Here is an 18,460-nt window from a genome sequence, read left to right on the forward strand (position 1 = left end):
TGACTGGAACTTAGCAAAGGTGCACTTCTTTCCTTTCAGCCTCTTTCCCTATCTGTAAAACTAAGATTATATAAACTATCTTTGAAATGATTAGATGCTTAGATACTTCAGATTCAGTAAAATCCACTACCACTCATATCCCAATCAATCACCATTTTATTGAATGCCTGCTTTAAAAAGTTATAATTTAAGGTTGATCTTAAAAAAGTTCATATTCTATGGAGGGTGAGATTTCAGGAGAGACTAACAATAGGTCAGAAATGGAGATAAAGCATAAGGTTATATTAAAGAACTCTAAATACCTAGGAATGACTGAAACTTAAGAGTGAGTAAAGGTGTGACTTGAGACTTTATCCACAGTTACCACAAGCACTCTGATAAGGACAATCGATATTTTCTCAAGTCAATTTAGGCTTAATTAAAAAGTTCTTAACAAATAAAGTAAAATTCAATAAACATTTTACTCCTAATCAAGCATAGCTTGTTCTTCAGCAGCTCCTTAACCTCCCACAGACTCTGCTGACCTTATGCCTAGAATCCTGGAATTCCAAGGTCTGGCGAGATACAGTTTAGAATAGCCATATTACTGAAGAGGGGAAAAAAAAGGACTTTTAATTCATCAAACATCTCTCTACCACTTCTCAGACATAAAATTATTCTTCTCTGGACCTTAAGGTTCTCCAGGTGGTTCACCTTTCTAGTCACTAAGCCTTGCAGTACCTTATTAAAAAATATTTATTTGAAAGGAGCAGGAGAACCAGAGCATCAATCACCCTGACACATGCGAACTTCAGGGTCCTGTGCTTTATCCACTGAGCCACCTCCCCCAAGAACATCTATGTTTTTTTTTTCCTTGTCCAAAATGCCATGCATAGGAGACCAAGCAGTGGCACACCTGGTTAAGTACATGTATTATCAAGAGTAAGGACCGGGGTTCAAGCCAATGCTCCCCACCTGCTGGGGGTCTGTTTCACAAGTGGGAAGGTATGTAGGTGTGTCTTTCTCTCCATCTCCCCTTCCCTCTCAATTTCTCTATGTCCTATCTAAGTAACAAAACAAAAAAAGGCTGTGGGGGAGCTGCAGATTCATAGTGCTGGCACTAAGCCCCAGCAATAACCCTGGTGGCAAAAAAAAAAAAAAAAAAGTCCGGTTCAGGTTACCTGAGACTGAAATCAGAGGCTGGCTGTATCCAGGGGGGAAGGGAACTGGGGGGGGGGGGGCACTTCACAAGCAGTGCTGCTGGAGTTTTACTCTCTTCCTCTCTCCTCCTCTTTCAATTGCTGATATCCATATCCCACAGTGGAACACTCTACTGTGTGCAAGAACCCAGGTTCAAACCCCCAGCCCACGCCTGCATGAAGGACACTTACTGAGTGGTAAAGTAGGTCTTCAGCTGTGTCTGTCTCGCCCTGTATTCCCCTTCCTTCCTGATTTCTCTCTCTATCCAATAGATAAATAAATATTTAACAATATATAAAGAAATAGTCTCTAACCACCCATTCCTTGCAGTATTTTAAATGGCACCTTTGATTATGCACTTTAAAAAAAAACTGCTCATAAATCCCTTCTCCCCAAATAATGAGGCTTTTTCAATGCATTTGTAAATGAATAAACTCTTGAAGGTCAGTCATATAAGCGAGGCACTTACTGGAAAAATAATAGTAATAACGGGGTCCAGCCTATCAGCTAAGACTGCATGGGACACACACATCTGCCCTCTGACACTTGAATTTGGAGACAACAGCTCTCCCTTACACTCAGTGCATCCCTATATGTGTTTCCAATAAAGCTACTAGCAGGTTTAGGGACCAAGTCTCCCGCAAGGAAAAGGCTGGAGGGAAAGAAAGAAAAGAAAAAAAAAAAAAAAAGGACCCATTGCGTGTCCTTAAATGTCAGAACCCCTGGGAGCTGGAGCTCCAGTTCCACCTTGACAATATTGATGGTTCTAAGTGGTCAGCAATAGAGCTTCTCTCTTTCAGGTGGCAACAGGAAAGATAATCCCGACAATTCGGTCACAGAGGTACCTAAAAACTTCTCCCCAAGGACTCCAGAACCACCGCCCAACCCCGAGCACGGGGACCCAGGGCCCCACGCACCGCGGTCAGCAGCTCCGGCAAAAACTTCCCGCCACTAGCCCGGTCTTTCTCACCAGCCCGGAACGACTGCCCTTCCGGGTCACTCCGCTCCACCAATGACAAGCAGCAGCATCCTCTCATTGGTCCACAGCAGAGGCCACGAAATACGTCACGAACATTACCTAAGAAGATTGGTTAACAGCGTTAACCTGGTGAACCAATAGGCAGTGGTTTTGGATCCCGGGTGAGGGCGTCTGCGTGTTTCCGGAAGACGTGGCGGCTCTCGCCTGGGCTGTTTCCCGACTTCATTTCTCCCTCCCTCCACTTCCCACCTAGGGTCCCCCGAGCCGCTGCCGCCGCTGCAACCACCGCCCTCGCCGCCGTAACCATGATCTCCTTAACGGACACCCAGAGTAAGCAGCCGCTCCGGGGCCCTCCGCGAATCCTCCCCAAACCCCGGGCTGGGGCTCCGCGGGGTCAATGAATGGAGCGGGGCGTGAGGGGCAGGGGCCGGGGCGCCACGGGGAGGGGGGAGGGGGGCAGGCCAGGGAGCTGGGTCTGGGGGCGCGCGCCCTGAGGAGGGGCCGCTCTCTGGGCGGCGCCTGTGTGATGGGCGCTTTGTCTGTGGCCGGTCAGCAAAGAAAGTTTGGGGTGCGGCCACCCCTCCCGGCCCCCAGCGTGAAGGAGTCCTTCTCTAGCGACTGGCTGGAGGCGTGAGAGGCGGTATTTTCAATGCCACCGAGAGCGAGCGGACTTTTTGTTAAGTATTTTTTATATGCCGCTCCCTGGAAGCAAGCCTTCCAAGAAAAGTCGCCGCCCCCAGCCCCGAAAGGACCCCCCGCCTCCAGCAAGGAGGCTCTGGAGAGCCGCTTGGAGCCGGGCTGGCTGCTGCAGCTCCCCGGGCCCAGCTGAGCCCCGCCGCGAGGCTCCAGGCTCGCACTTGGCTCTTTTCAAGCTTGCATTTTCCCCTTTGCAGCCTCCTTGTGTGACCATCCGAGTACCGGTTGCATTTGCCTATCAGCCCCAGCCTGTCTCTTACACTCTCTTTATAACAGTGGTGGTCTTTTTTCAGTCTCACTTGCCTTTTTGTACGATGCATTTCCTTTCATCCTCAAGCTGGCTTACCTATTATTGTTCCTCTCCCCCCCCCACGCCCCCACCCCCACATGATGTTATCATTAGAACAGTCTATACAGGTGGAGATAGGATTTTATTTGAAATGCTTGCTTAAAATTCATTCTCAATGTTTGGATTCAAGTCTTTGCTGACTTGACCAGCCCTGAGTTTTTTAAATTTCTTTTTATTTTATTATTATTGTTGTTATTTATTTTGGATAAAGACAAAGAAAATGAGAGGGGAGGGGAAGACACCTGCAATACCGCTTCAGCGCTCTAGGTGGGGACCAGGGGCTTGAAACCGGGCCCTTATACACAGTAACATGCAGTCAGCCAGGTGGGACACCTCCTGGCCCCCTGCACTGAGTTTCTAAGGCCTCTTGCACTCGGTGCCACCTGCACTGGTCCAGGAAGGCTACGCTACCCTTTTTGATCTTGGGGCATCATCAATTCTGATCATAAAAAAGAAAATAATAATTGGGGTTAGGCAGTGGCACATCTGGCTTCTTCTTCTAGCGTTTGCCCTTCTTCCGTAGCCAGTCAACAGCGTCAGGTTGAAAGCTGTCAGGAGCTGCTTGTTGCTGGCTTTGAAAGTGACTGGGTTCCATGTGGATTCAGTCAGCTAGGAAGGATCGTCAGTTTCCCCAATGAATGGGTACTGTGCGCAAGGACAGATTCAAGTCCCTGTCCCCACCTGCACGGGGAAAGCTTCATGATCTGTGAAGCAGTGTTGCAAATGTCTCCCTCTGTATATTCCCCCTTCCCTCTTGATTTCTCTGTCTCTGTCAAATAAATATTTAAAAAAGAAAAGGGGAGTCGGGCAGTAGTGTAGCAGGTTAAGCGCAAGTGGCTTTGCAAAGCGCAAGGACTGACAGAAGGATCCCGGTTGGAGCCCCCGGCTCCCCACCTGCAGGGGAGTCGCTTCACAGGTGGTGAAGCAGGTCTACAGATGTCCGTCATTCTCTCCCCCTCTCTGTCTTCCCCTCCTCTCACCTTTTCTCTCTGTCCTATCGACGACGACATAAATAACTACAACAATAATGACTACAACAATAAAACAGAAAGGGCAACAAAAGGGAATAAATATTTAAAACATTTCCTAAAAATAAAATAAAAAATAAAAGAAAAATAATAAAGCCCCATGCTTTTCTTGGTATTCACTGTTACTATAGAAACTAGTAAATAGGGAGTCGGGTAGCACAGCGGTTTAAGTGCACATGGTGCCAAGTGCAAGGACCGACGGGAAGAACCCCAGTTCCAGCCCCCGGCTCCCCACCTGCAGGAAGGGTCTTCACAGGAGGTGAAGCAGGTCTGCAGGTGTCTTATCTTTCTCTCCCCCTCTCTTTCTTCCCCTCCTCTCTCCATTTCTCTCTATCCTGTCTAACAACAATGACACCAATAACAACAATAATTACAACAACAATAAACAAACAAGGGAAACAAAAGGGAAAATAAATATTTTTTTTTTAAAAAGGAAGAAACTAGTAAATATGTGGTCCAGGAGATGGTGCAGTGGATAATTCATTGAACCCACAAGCATAAGGTCCTAAGTTCAATCCCTGGCAGCACATGTACCAGAGTGATGTCTGATCTCTTCTCTCTTCACCTATCTTTCTCATTAATAAATAAAATCTTTTTAAAAAAAATAAAACTAGTAAATACTATAAAAGCATGTTCTTTCAGTTTGCCAACTGTGCCCATATAATTACCCCAGGACCAGACTGGGTAGCACAGTGGGTTAAGCATACATGGCGTGAAACACAAGGGCCAGCATAAGGATCCCGGTTCGAGCCCCCAGCTCCCCACCTGCAAGGGGTCCCTTCACAGGCAGTGAAGCAGGTCTGCAGGTGTCTATCTTTCTCTACCCCTCTTTGTCTCCCCTCCTTTCTCGACCTCTCTCCACCCTATCCAACAACAACAGTAATGGCAACAATAATGGCAACAAAATGTGAAAAAAATGGCCTCCAGGAGCAGTGGATTTGTGGTGCAGGCACTGAGCCCCAGTAATAGCCTGGAAGAAAAAAAAATATTTATATATATATATATATATATATATATATATATATCCTTAATTCTTAGAAGAACTTTGTGAGGCAAAGAGGGAGCTGTCTCTTTTGTAAATCAAAATAAGCTTGAAAGAATTCCACCTGCGGTCATACAGGAAGTGACAGAAACAAGACTTCCATCTCAGATCTGCTGGCTCAGAAACCTTAATTTTGTTCTCTCTACCCAACTAGCATCTAAGGAGACGTGAGTGGAACTTGCTTTGATGTCTGTCTTGGAATGATGAAATTCCTACATAGTAAAAGTGTTTTCAACAGCAGTATATAGATATGTAATTTGGAATTATGCGTTGATGTATTTTTGAAAGGTTGCATAAGATACTCAGTCTGTTTTCTGTGTGTGTGTGTGTGAGAGAGAGAGAGAGAGAGAGAGAGAGAGCGCTATTTATTTGTGGGGGGAGAGTGGGAGAAGAAAACCAAAGCATCGCCTTCACAGATGCATTCCCAGGGACCAAACTCAAGACCTCATGCTTGAGAGTCCCATGCTTTATCCACTGCACTATGTCTCCCTGGCCTCTAAAGATTACTTTCAATGCATGGTGTTCTATCCTTGAATAAAACCCTGAAGTAGTAATAGGTTGTCAGCACTTAGAGTAGCTCAATAAGTAGAGCATGTGTCTTACTATTCAGAAGGCCCTGGGTTCAGGCCCTAGCCAGAGGAGCACCACAGCCAGCACTGGGGAAGGTGGAGCAGTGGTGGTGGAGCAGTGCCTTGGTTTGTATCCTCTCTAACTCTCTAAAAATATATAAAGCAGTGAAAAAGATCAGTCCAGTGAGGTGATGTTGCATGGGTGAGGCTTTGGCTCAATGTTAAAATTCAGTTGTCCAAGGAGATTTGTGTATATAATTGGTGGCATTTATTTCAAATTCTAATAATTACTCAGAGTGGCTGCTTAATATTTATGTAGTTTTCTTACTTAGCTATAGAGTATTATTATCCCTCCTACCTCTCTCAGTCTATGATTATTACAAATAAAACATAAATTATTAACCATGTGCATATGGAGATTCTCTTCTATTGAAGATTTCTTGGAGGGGCAATTGTTGGATTTATATCATTCCAAAAACCAGACCTGTGAGCAAAATAGGAACCATTTTCCTCATTAAGGTGATGAGGACAATGAAATCATATTGTGCTGCTCATTTGCAGAATGGATTGGAACACAAAATGATTAGTGAACCAAAAGCTCTTTGAATTTCAAATGGTGTTTGTGTATGTGTGTGCTTAGCTGCAAGCACTGGCTAACATTCAAGTGATTTGCTACAATTATTCTGGGCTTCTGATTCTGGGAGAGGGTGACCAAGCACTATTTGAATGAATTTCATAACAACAGCCTCCAAAGAAACCCATCAGATTTGTTTAATTTTTTATTCATAGTATATTACAAGATTGTAAGATTATAACGTATAGGACACTACACCCACTATCAAAGTTCTGTATAACCTCCATAGTTCTTAAAAGTTAGTTTGCTTGCTTCTGTTTTGTTTAAACCCATAAGATTTTACTGAGGGGATAGAGTGGATCAATTCCCTTGTTCCCAGTAAATCTTTACCTCATTATATCACATTGTCTGAAAGCTGATATTCGGATGAGTTCAATTCAGTGGCTACTCTATTTAGTTATTTAATATGCCTCTGTGTGTGTGTTAGAAAGAAAGAGACAGACGAGCAAAGTAGAATTCTCCAGTGCTATGAGAGTGGCATGCATGGCAAATAGATGCACTATCCAAGTAAGCTATTTTGCCAATCCAACGTTGTCTTTATTTTAAAAGGCACAGTAAGAAATAGTAGGGGGCTGGTTGGGTGAGCACACTTGCATGATTTTCCTGTTTCAGGCCACTTTTATCACTCAGCAATACACACACACACACACACACACACACACACACACACACACACACACGGGGGGGGGGGGGTGGGCGGGGGGAGTGGAGAGAGAGGGAGAGGAAGAAGCATCATAGCACCAGAGCTTCCCTGGTGCCATAATACCTCCCATGGAATGCCAAGGCTTAAACTTGGGCTTCAAACATGGCAAGATATTTGTGCTGCCCAGTGATATAGCTGTCTTTTCAGCCCATTCGTTTAAAAAAAAAAAAAAATTGAAGGGGTAAGATGTATTATTTTCATGCAAGAGGGAACAGGGCACTGCTGGGCTCTAGCATATTGTAGTGCTAAGGGTTGAACCTAGGACTTCGTGTATCCAAGTCAGGTCTACCATCCCTGTGAATCTTTCTGGCCCTAATTTTATTTTTTTAATGATTTGTATTTATTTATGAGATGAAGACACCTGCAGCCCTGCTTCACCACTAGTGAAGCTTTCTGTCTGCAGGTGGGGGACCAGGGACTTAAGCCTGGGTCTTTGTACACTGTAATGTGTGTGCTTAACCAGCTACTGCTTGGCCCCAGTATGTCTTTTCTTATAAAATATACTCAGTGAGCTCTTTATTTTACACAAGTTAATTTTATTAGGTTTGTTTTATCATATTACTCTTTTAAAACACACAGATGGGGGTTGTGCAGTAATGCAGCGGTTAAGCGCACATGGTGCAAAGTGCAAGGACCAGCCAAAGGATCCTGGTTTGAGGCCCCAGCTCCCCACCTGCCAGGGGGTCGCTTCACAAGTGGTGAAGCAGGTCTACAGGTGTCTGTCTTTCTCTCCCTGTCTTCCCCTCCTCTCTCGATTTCTCTCTGTCCTATCCAACTATCCAACAGCAGTGGCATCAGTAACAATAATAATAACCACAACAACGATTAAAAAAAATAATAAGGGGGAGGGATTTGGCGGTAGTGTAGCGGGTTAAGCTCATGGGCACAAAGCGCAAGGACCAGCGTAAGGATCTGGGCTGGAGCCCCCGGTTCCCCACCTGCAGGCAGGGGAGTTGCTTCACAGGCAGTAGCAGGTTTGCAGGTGTCTGTCTTTCTCTCCCCCTCTCTGTCTTCCCCTCCTCTCTCCATTTCTCTCTGTCCTGTCCAACAACGAAGACATCAACAATAACCACAACAAGGCTACAACAACAAAGGCAACAAAAGGGGGGGGATATCCTCCAGGAACAGTGGATTCATGGTACAGGCACTGAGCCCCAGCATTAACTCTGGAGGCAAAAATAAATAAATAACAAGGACAACAAAAGGGGGGAAACAGCCTCCAGGAGCAGTGGATTTAGCACCTAGCCCCAGGAATAACCTTGGAAAAACAACACACACACACACACACACACACACACACACACACACACACTTAAGAGGAATAAAGGTTTGATATTTCACAAGAGGAAAAGAAATTGAGTTTACTTGATAAGATCCTGGTGGGCATATTCTGAAGTGAGAAAAGGCACGGTGAGGCCAGGTTAAACCCTGCCAGATTAAGCAAAGATGTTATATAGACAACTGGCTCTTAACTAGGCTGCACTGAAGAGTAAGAGTATCTTGCTTGCCATAAAGTAGATTCCCAAGATTGAATTGAAATTCCAGCCTGTGTCCATGCCACCACCCTTTCTCTTCCCACCCTCACAGAACACACATATTTGCTGATTCTGTGATCAGAGACAAGTTATGTGATTTCTCTCTTGAGTGTTTGGCTGAGCATATGAAATGAGGCTGGGCTACTTTTAACCATTACATTTTGTCATAAGAATTAACCAGAGGATTGGAGTTTAAGGGTCAAGTCCCAGGTTTGATCCCCAGGACCATCATAAGCCAGAACTGAGCAGTACTGTGGTAAGGGAAGGGGAAAAAAAGAATTAACAAGATATTTGTAGACCAACATTATTACAGTAAAACCATATTCAGACACTGGTGATTTCCACTGTAGTCAACTAAATCCACTTAATTATGCTGAGTAACAAACAAATCATAACTAATTTGAGTCACCCAAAGACAACTCCCCAAGATTTTCAGTACACTCTAATGTCCAGCAGTATGGCATATGGTTCATAAGCGCACGGACTTTGGATTCAGATAGACCTCAGATCAAATGCTTATCCAGAGTACAACTTCTGGCAAATTAAGCTAGTTTGCCAAAGCTCCATTTCCTCTGTGTCTAAAATGATGTAGCCCAGCGACCTTGCAGTGGTCTTGAGAGGATTCAGTTATACAGGGTACTTAAAGCATTGCATAATTCAAGGGAAATTCTGTATACACTGCAGGTGCATTTCTATTTAGTTTCTTTTTGGATAAACAAATACCTCAAAAACTTTACTAAGGATAATTTATGAAAAGACATAAACTTAAGTTACATCCAGTAACTAAGTCATAGTTACTCCATGGAATCTTAACTCTGATTCATTTTCTCCTCTGGGAAGTTATGTCTGACATCTAAGCAGTTGTTTTTGGTAAATTCTAGGGCATTGAACTATGAAAATATTCATTTCAATTTTTCATACAAATTTGTGAATTGGCATCAATGGTGTATTTGGAGGCTGGTGCCTCAATGCTTTTAGCTTGTGGGATAAGAAAGCAGTTGAAATGGATGGCAGTAATTACCTATAAATTGAGGTGATGGAGGATGTAGAAAAGGTATATGCTATAAAATTGTCTGCTTATTAAGACATTTTCCTGGGGCTAGGTGGTGGCACACCTGGTTAAGCACTCTCATTACAATGTACAAGGACCTGGGTCCAAGCCCTTAGTCCCCACCTGCAGGGGGAAAGCTTCAGGAGTGTGAAGTAGGGCTGTAGGTATTTATCTGTTTCTTTCCCTCTACTGCCCCATTCTCAATTTCTCTGTCTCTATCCAATAATAAGTAAAAATAAAGTATTTCCCATGACAAGATTTTTTTTTTTTTCTCCCAGCTGAGACCTGCATTTTCTGGAGCTGATGAAAGAAAAGTAATAAATTAGAAGTCACCAGTGGTGCACGTAAATTGTGCTTCCAAAAATGGGGTGACTTCTGCTCTGATTCATTATTTTATGACAGTGGTGCTTCTACATAAAATAAGGATTGTGGACTGTTTCTCAAAAACTAAACTGATTGAAAAGGCATCTTAGCAACCTGGGAAGTGGCACAGTAGTTACGGAATTAGACTCTCAAATGTGAGGTCCCAGTTTGATCGTGGCATTGAATGTACCAGAGTAATGCTCTGGTTTGTTTTCTTTCTCATTGTTTAGTAAGTAATTAATTAATAAGTAAAAAAATAAAAACACCTTTAAAAGAGAAGTGCCTTACTTAGTAAGTTGTGCTCTGCTGGCATAAGTAGCAAAGTACAGCTGTAATCTTAAAAAGTTAAGACTCTTCAGACTAAAGGGATATGGCTTAAAAGATACGATGTTAATTAAATGTCTAGTTTCAGTGTGCTAAGTGAGTATGGACATCTTGAGTCTACACTTTGCCCACCCCTGGACTTTCAGCACATAGAACAGTAACTGGAAACTAGTAGTTGACCATTCATTCTCTATCTGGTTTGGCATGGAAGAGCAAAAGCCCAGAATACTAGTGACTGGTGTAGTACTGTTTGTTTATGACTTGTTTCAAACTTCTTTTTTTTAATTTTTTTAAATATTTTCCCTTTTGTTGCCCTTGTTTTATTGTTGTAGTTATTATTGTTATTGATGTTGTAATTGTTGGATAGGACAGAGAGAAATTGAGAGAGGAGAGGAAGGCAGAGGGGGAAAGAAAGATGGACACCTGCAGACCTACTCACTGCCTGTGAAGTGAACCCCCTGCAGGTGGGGGGCCAGGGGCTCAAACCAGGATCCTTTCTCAGGTCCTTGAACTTTGCGCCACCTGCGCTTAACCCGCTGTGCTACCACCCACCTCCCAGTGTTTCAAACTTCTAAACTAGCTGTGCTATAAGGTTCATTGTTAGGATAAATCTGTAGATGCTCCATCCATAAGGAATCAAAATATGCCCTCACTTTCTGAAAAGATAGTAAAATAACCGAGTGAAGGGTATTATGCTGATTTGCCATAGCCTTTCTACTGGAATGAAGAAAAAATGAACTTTAAAAGGGGAAGGAAGAAAATACTCATCTACCAAGTTTCACAGTACAAGTGGAGGTACATTAAATAGTAATAATAAACCGAGATAATTACATCGGATGCTTGAAAGGTCTTGGGGAGAGAAAATAATCAATGAAGGATTGAGAATCCTGATGTGGAGGCCCTAGTAGTGATGCTCCTGGTTACATGTTACAGTGCACAAGGACCCAGGTTCAAGCCCCCAATCCCCTCCTGCAGGGAGAAAGCTTTGCTAGTGGTGAAGCAGTGTTGCAGCTGTCTCTCTGTCTCTCTCCATCTCTAATTCCCCTACCCTCTCGACTTCTGGCTGTCTCTATCCAATAAATAGAGACACTACAGTTTAAAAAAGAGAATCTTGATGTGTCTTTCTCTCTTACTGGTGTGTTTGTGAGCAGTACTAACTCATGTAAGGATTTTATATCCAGCGACATACTGGTGAATATCATTATAAAGTTGAGCTGCAGAGATAAGAACCTCACTTCCTTATATTAGTAAAGCTGAACTGTTGCTTATTTCATTTACAAGAGTCTTAATGGCACTTTATTTTTTCTAAATTTATTTATTTCCCTGCCCTTAACAATATGATTTATGTTGCAGAAATTGGAATGGGATTAACGGGATTTGGAGTATTTTTCCTGTTCTTTGGAATGATTCTCTTTTTTGACAAAGCACTACTGGCTATTGGAAATGTGAGTTTTTCTACATATTTTAACTAGAAATGAAATATTGTTTGCTATTAAATTGGAGGGGAGGGGATACTTAGTATTACTCATTTAAAGATTTCTGTTACACTCAACAGGATACCATGACTGCTTTGTCATGCACACAGCCCAGGTTCTAGCCCTGCCCTCACCACAGTGAGGGACCTTCCCTGCTGGGTGTTTGTCACTTTTTTCCCATCCATCTGTCTTTGTTCTCTTTTCCTAACTGGAAAAAAAGCCAACTTGGAATAGTGAAGCCCAGGTGACAACAAGAAATGATTGCTAATGCAGCCTCTTATTTCTATCAGGAATAAATCTTTTCTAAATAAATGTAAGCACTTGGAGTTTTCTAATTCTATAATTACTCTAAGTGTTTGTTGGATTTATGATCAAATGAAGGCTGCCAGTAAATAGGAGTTCAAAATAGACAACTTGAGAGCCCTTGTGTTTTGCTAAATTTGTTAATGTGTTTTAACTTTGAACATGATGTGTTTTTACACTTAATTCAATACCATAAATGAGCAGATTTTTTTTAAAGGTTTATCATTATTGATAATTGACCTACTTAGAAAGGTGTGCTTATTGTTATTTTGAGATGTATATACTATTGCCCATGCATGGAGATGGTGTAAAAACTCTAGAAATCCATGTTACCATCCATGTTACTTGAACTCTCAGGTTCAAGCCCCAGGTCTTCACTTCCAAGGAGGAAGCTTCATGAGTGGTGGAGCTATGTTGCAGGTTTCTCTTCTCTGTCTCTCTTTCCCTCTCTGTATCTCTCATATCTATCAGAAAGAGAGGGAAAGGAAAAGAGAGTGAACATGATCACAAGCCACTGTATACAGTGAAGCCACAGGAATCAAGCCCTGACAGTAACCCTGGTGGCAAAATAATGATGATGATGAGACTTCTAGAAATAACCATTTTAAAGGCCAATAGTGTCACTGAACAATGATTAAATGTGTATGAAATTGATTTATTTTTTGTAATATTTTTATTTATTTATTAAACTATTATAGAAAACACTAATTTTGTTTCCCATCTTATTTTCCAATTAAAATTTCAGTGGAGATGGAGAGAGAGAGAGGGACACCTGTAGCACTGCTTCACCACTCTTGAAGCTGGGCCCTTGCACACTGTAAATATTTGTGCTTGACTAGGTACACCATTGCCTGGCCCCTTATATCAATAATCTTAACACTAATATCAGAATATGAGACATAACCATTAAACTTAATTAACATTTGTGGAAAATATTTTTTTCTACAAAAATTAATGAAGAATGCTAAGTAGGAATAAAATCTGAGAAAGAACAAGTTTTGAGTAGATCTTCATTTCTTGTCTGGAAATATGCATACATGTACCTAAGAACACATGCCTATATTTTTATTTCTATTACCTCCAGATATTCTGAAATTAGTAGAACCTAGAGACTTCTTCCTGTTTCACTTGGTTTTGTGTATCAACTTGGCCATGTCAATTTCTCCTACCCATGAAGTTTCAGAGCCAGAGGTCTGTCCTTTGTAATAACAGCCTTATGGGAAGCTTCTTCTGCCACTCACCTGCTTGACCAAGCCACCCTGACCAGCTAACTCAGAGCAATGCATTCCCTAGTGTCCTTTGTGATATCTCATCTTTCTGTTCCTTCCCTCACCCCACTCCCCACTATTTAATGAAGATTGGAAAAGACTGAGAAAGGGAATGCAAGCAGTGTCTTCACATGCACAGCTCACCCTTTGGTCCACCTTTCGGTGGGCATTGTAGTTTTCTGGCCCCATTGCTCACATTAAAAAAGTCAAATGTACATCTTTTCTGTTATGTTTAGTTTTAATGTTTTCAAATATGTACAGTCTGTTTACCCTTTTTTAATTTATTTTATTCCCCCCCCCCCCAGGTTTTATTTGTGGCTGGCTTGGCTTTTGTGATTGGTTTAGAAAGGACATTCAGATTCTTCTTCCAAAAGCATAAAATGAAAGCTACAGGGTTTTTCCTGGGCGGTGTATTTGTAGTCCTGATTGGTTGGCCTTTGATAGGCATGATCTTTGAAATATATGGATTCTTTCTTTTGTTCAGGTAAGGTAGCAATTTTATTTTTCCCCTTTATTAAACCATGTGTCCATCTAGTAGTCACTGCAGAAACTAAGGTGTTTGCATCAGCAGTAATAAGACTATAATTTTCTTATAGGCGTTTTAGTGTTTGTTGAATTTTTATTATTTAAATAATTCTGTCAGTTGTGAAAAAGTTTACCAAGTATATATGGACAGTTATACATGTACAAATGATCTTGTATTTTTTGTGCATAAGATTCATTTGTTAGTGAGTCGGGCAGTAGCGCAGCAGGTTAAGCGCACGTGGTGCAAAGCGCAAGGACCAGCAAAAGGATCCCAGTTCGAGCCCCTGGCTTCCCACCTGCAGGGGAGTCGCTTCACAGGCAGTGAAGCAGGTCTGCAGGTGTCTATCTTTCTCCCCTCCTCTGTCTTCCCCTCCTCTCTCCATTTCTCTCTGTCCTGTCCAACAATGACGACATCAATAACTACAGCAATGATAACTACAACAATAAAACAACAAGGGCAACAAAAGGGAATAAAAATAAATAAATATTTTTTTAAAAGATTCATTTGTTAATACTTAATGAACATATGTTTTTATCATTTTATTGTATTGGAGAGCAGTTGTTTACAGCATTGACATGCACATAACCTCATTCATTTTACTAATATATAAGGCACTATTAATTTTCATCAATTAAACTAGTAAAATTTTAGTACATAGAACTCAATAGTGCATAGTTACTTCCCCTTGATAACAAGTTCTTTCATGTGCGGCCATACTACAAAGTTCTGTACCAGTAAGGCTATGGGAAATACAAATGTGCTAAGATTTTGTAAATGACCCTGATCAAGTGAAGAACACTAATAGCATGTATTGTAAGAAAGTACCATTAAGTCAGTCTGGGTAAATTATTTAGTGTAGCAATATGCTATCTGCCTAAATCATCAGCTGTATTACTCACCAAAGACATAAAAGTGAGTTATGTGCAAATTTGTTGCAGAAAATTTAATTTGTTCTATAGAAAATAGACTGGGTGGGGAGAGGGGAGAGTGAGGCGCTGGCACACCCAGTTAAACACACATAGTGTTAAGTGCAAGGACCTGCATAAGGATCTGGATTTGAGCCCCTGGCTCCCCACCTGCAAGGGGGACACTTCACAAGTGGCAAAGCAGATATGCAGGTGTCTGTATCTTTCTCTTTCCCTCTCTACCTCCCCCTCCTCTCAATTACTCTCTGTTCTGTCCAGTAAAGTGGGGGAAATGGATGCCAGGAGCAGTGGATTTTTAGTGCCAGCACAGAGCCCTAGCAATAACCAGGGGGCGGAGAGGGGGGAGGTAGGAAGTAAGTGCTCTCTTGGAGATAAAACACACATAACATGATCAAATCCAAGAAGAAATAAGTCATGTTGGCTGAAGTTTGAAGTCTCTAGAACATTTATTATAATTTTAGCAGGATCCTTTCTCTGTACTTAATGCTTGATTTTGGAAGTAGGGAACGTAACTTCTAAGAACTTTTTCTCCTCTCGCAGGGGTTTCTTTCCTGTGGTTGTTGGCTTTATTAGAAGAGTGCCAATCCTTGGATCCCTCTTGAATTTACCTGGCATTAGATCAGTAAGTAGTCACGTGCTTAGCATTTTATTTTTCAATACATCCAAGTAAATACTTTTTGTTGCTCTTTACATTAAGAAATTCGAGTAGTATACTGGTCAATCAGTATACTTTTATTATAACATAAGTAGTGTTACATCACATAGATCTTGGTTATCACGAGTAACAAAGTAAGAAAACCATTTCCAAACCGATAAAATATAAGATTTTGCTTTCCTCTCTCCATTTTTTAATACTGTTCTCTATGTTTTAATGTAACTCAGATTTATATGCTGTGCCACCTTTCTCTTTAGCAGTTCAGGCACTTTTCAGCTAGATTTTATGTGTCTTCAATTTCTAGAAGCAATTATAAAAGGACACCATTCTTTCTCATAAATATTTTGTTTCTTGAACAGTTAGGATACATTCAACAATTAAATAGCACACAGTTTTACTGGGCATCAGATGATTAAAAACTCCTGTTTGTGGGAGTCAGGCAGTAGCATAGCAGGTTAAGCTCAGGTGGTGCAAAGCACAAGGACCAGCATAAAGGATCCCGGTTCAAGCCCCCAGCTCCCCACCTGCAGGGAGTCACTTCACAGGTGCTGAAGCAGGTCTGTGGGTTCCCCTCCTCTCTCCATTTCTCTCTGTCCTGTCCAACAACAATGACATCAATAAGAACAACAATAACTATAATAAAAAAACAAGGCAACAAAAGGGAATAAATAAATATATTTTTTAAAAAACCTCTTGTTTGTAGCCCTGTTGCATTTTCAGCAGTTGTCTTGTTTCTCCAGGTTCAACCATCAACTTCATAAACAGGTTGACAACTTTTTGTAGGTGCTTTGAGAGAACCAGTTGCTATCATCTACTGAATTCTCAGAGAGCTAAAGGATGGCTGAAGAATAGGTACCTCTATAAGCCTAAATCATTTCCATCCTCTTATCATTTTTTGAGTCAGAACGACTGATATTTGAAGCTACCTTTGGAGATAAAATGCTGTTTTTCTCTCCAAAACATATCTTAAAATCCGAAAGAACTTGGTGATATGCTCGATGCAACCATGACTATCAGTATACAGTCACCTACTTGTGATAAAAATGGTGGAACCTAGGCCTAAAGGGGTCTGACCTATTTTCATCTGCATTAATCTGCAAACTCATACAGCAGTCGATGTTGTTTATGTTTAGAATGGCTTTTGAATTTGTAGAAGTTTCTAGTTACTGACCTATAATCATTAATCATGTCCTTAATTTTAAAGTTTCTTCAGTATTTGTGTAAACGAACATCCAACACTGTTTTGTTATTTTTACTTCATTGCAACAGATTCTTAAGTCAGACTATGAATAGTGAAATAAAGGTCAGGTTACTAGATAGAGCAACCACTCGTGTTGCATAACTTTTAATATTTTCACAATTAGTTTTTTTTTTTTTTTTTTTCTCCTCACCCTATGGAATGGGGAAGAAAGCCCACTCACTTTATATCTGAGGTGGAGTAAACAAAGAACCACTTACATTGATGTTTTTTAAGACTTAGACTCAGTAATTATGAATTTTTATTTGCATTATTAAAGCTATTTTTCATGTCATTGCCACTTTCAGTCTGAAGTCCATAATATATGTTTAAAGTATTTGTAGTCAATAGTTGTTGTTAAATATTGAACTTAATGGAGTTAAATCTGTTTGTTCAAAGACTACATAGACCCAGAAGAGATCCACAGTAATGGTCAGTTGAAATATCTTATTGGGTTTATTAATGCATGAATGGCTGACACTTGAGCTTTTTCTTTTTTCTTCTTTTGTTAAAGTAAGCAGTGTTACCTTCATTTTATCTGATTTTTTTTTTTATTCATTGTGTTGCATCTCATGTTGCACCTTTCAAGTCATATGTATGGTGTACCATGTAAAAACTTGGAAAAGATATGTATACATATTTCTGCTCTGTACATCAGAAGATGGCACTGAGTAGTACTGGACTAATCATTGTCAGTCACTCTTCCACAAACTTTCTTAAAAGCTGGGTTTTTAAAAACCAACATTTAAACACATTGATACAATGTTGTAACCATGATCAAGCTTTCCTTCTAATTGTTTTTTTTCCTTGCAGTTTGTAGACAAAGTTGGGGAAAGCAACAATATGGTATAACAACAAGTGCATTGAAGACTCATTTAAAATATCGTATTATTTATAAAAATCCTTTGAGGAATATTCAGCACAAAATTAAATTACATGAAATAGCTTGTAATGTTCTCTACAGAAGTTTAAAGCGTGTAGCCTACACAACGCCAACAGCAGTAAACAAAGAGGCAATGAAAATGAGCTTCTCCTCAAGTGATCTAAAGAAGTCGGCAAGGACCTGAAGGAAAGGAGATCTATGTTACACTTACTGAAACTCTTAAAGGTCATCCCCCACCCTCTATTGTTTCCCACCATGTGTGGAAACAGCCATCCTCAGTGAACCATGGTGCCGGATTCTTTGCTTTTGATGGTGCAGGAGCGCCCATCGGCATTTGCTCTCTAGAATTATCCACTGCAGTGGCAAAAAAAGAAAGAAAGAAAGAAAAAGAAAAGTCTCCATTTGCACCCTATCTCTGAAAGTGATGCATGAGGTCAGATTGGACTGTGTCATTTTAATGTATTAAAACTGAGGAAATCCCAGTTTTGATGTATAAATCACCCCCCCCCCCCGAACGCGGTTAAAATAAAACTTTGGCGGTTCTTTCCGATCTTAATATTTTTAAAGCCAGATAAAAACCTAAAGTAAATACTCTTTGTTGAAAAATGCTAAGCTTATTCTTTCCTAGCTTTTAGTTTCTATATTACAGCTGGCCAAGCACTTTTTTTGGTTAGTGACATACTCATACTTCTTGGGAGTTGCACCAAAGCAACTGTATCACTCAGTACATGAAAG

General features: G+C 41.1%; 2 protein-coding genes across 4 annotated transcripts in view; one reads left to right on the forward strand and one right to left on the reverse strand.

Annotated features, from left to right (window-relative positions):
• The window catches only part of RECQL (RecQ like helicase), a 40,046-nt gene extending 39,460 nt beyond the window's left edge, over positions 1–586 (reverse strand). The window contains exon 1 of one of the 2 annotated variants that reach the window (XM_060194479.1): positions 525–586. The gene's annotated coding sequence lies outside the window, so the exon portion shown is untranslated. The remainder of the gene's footprint in view (positions 1–524) is intronic. The other variant, XM_060194481.1, reaches the window with a different exon arrangement.
• Positions 587–2,308: 1,722 nt separating this feature from the next.
• On the forward strand, positions 2,309–17,723 carry GOLT1B (golgi transport 1B). 2 transcript variants are annotated; one of them, XM_060194482.1, is made up of 6 exons: positions 2,309–2,488; positions 11,806–11,897; positions 13,804–13,982; positions 15,491–15,572; positions 17,242–17,274; positions 17,656–17,723. In XM_060194482.1, the coding sequence occupies exons 1-5, from the start codon at positions 2,464–2,466 to the stop codon at positions 17,248–17,250; spliced, it is 387 nt and encodes a 128-aa protein (XP_060050465.1). In that variant the 5' UTR covers positions 2,309–2,463; the 3' UTR covers positions 17,251–17,274; positions 17,656–17,723. The 2 variants fall into 2 exon arrangements, with proteins under 2 accessions (XP_060050465.1, XP_016041404.1); XM_016185918.2 differs by lacking the exon at positions 17,242–17,274.
• The last annotated feature ends 737 nt before the right edge of the window (positions 17,724–18,460 follow it).

The sequence above is a fragment of the Erinaceus europaeus genome, chromosome 7 (assembly GCF_950295315.1).
Source record: "Erinaceus europaeus chromosome 7, mEriEur2.1, whole genome shotgun sequence".
Classification (NCBI taxonomy): Eukaryota; Metazoa; Chordata; class Mammalia; order Eulipotyphla; family Erinaceidae; genus Erinaceus; species Erinaceus europaeus.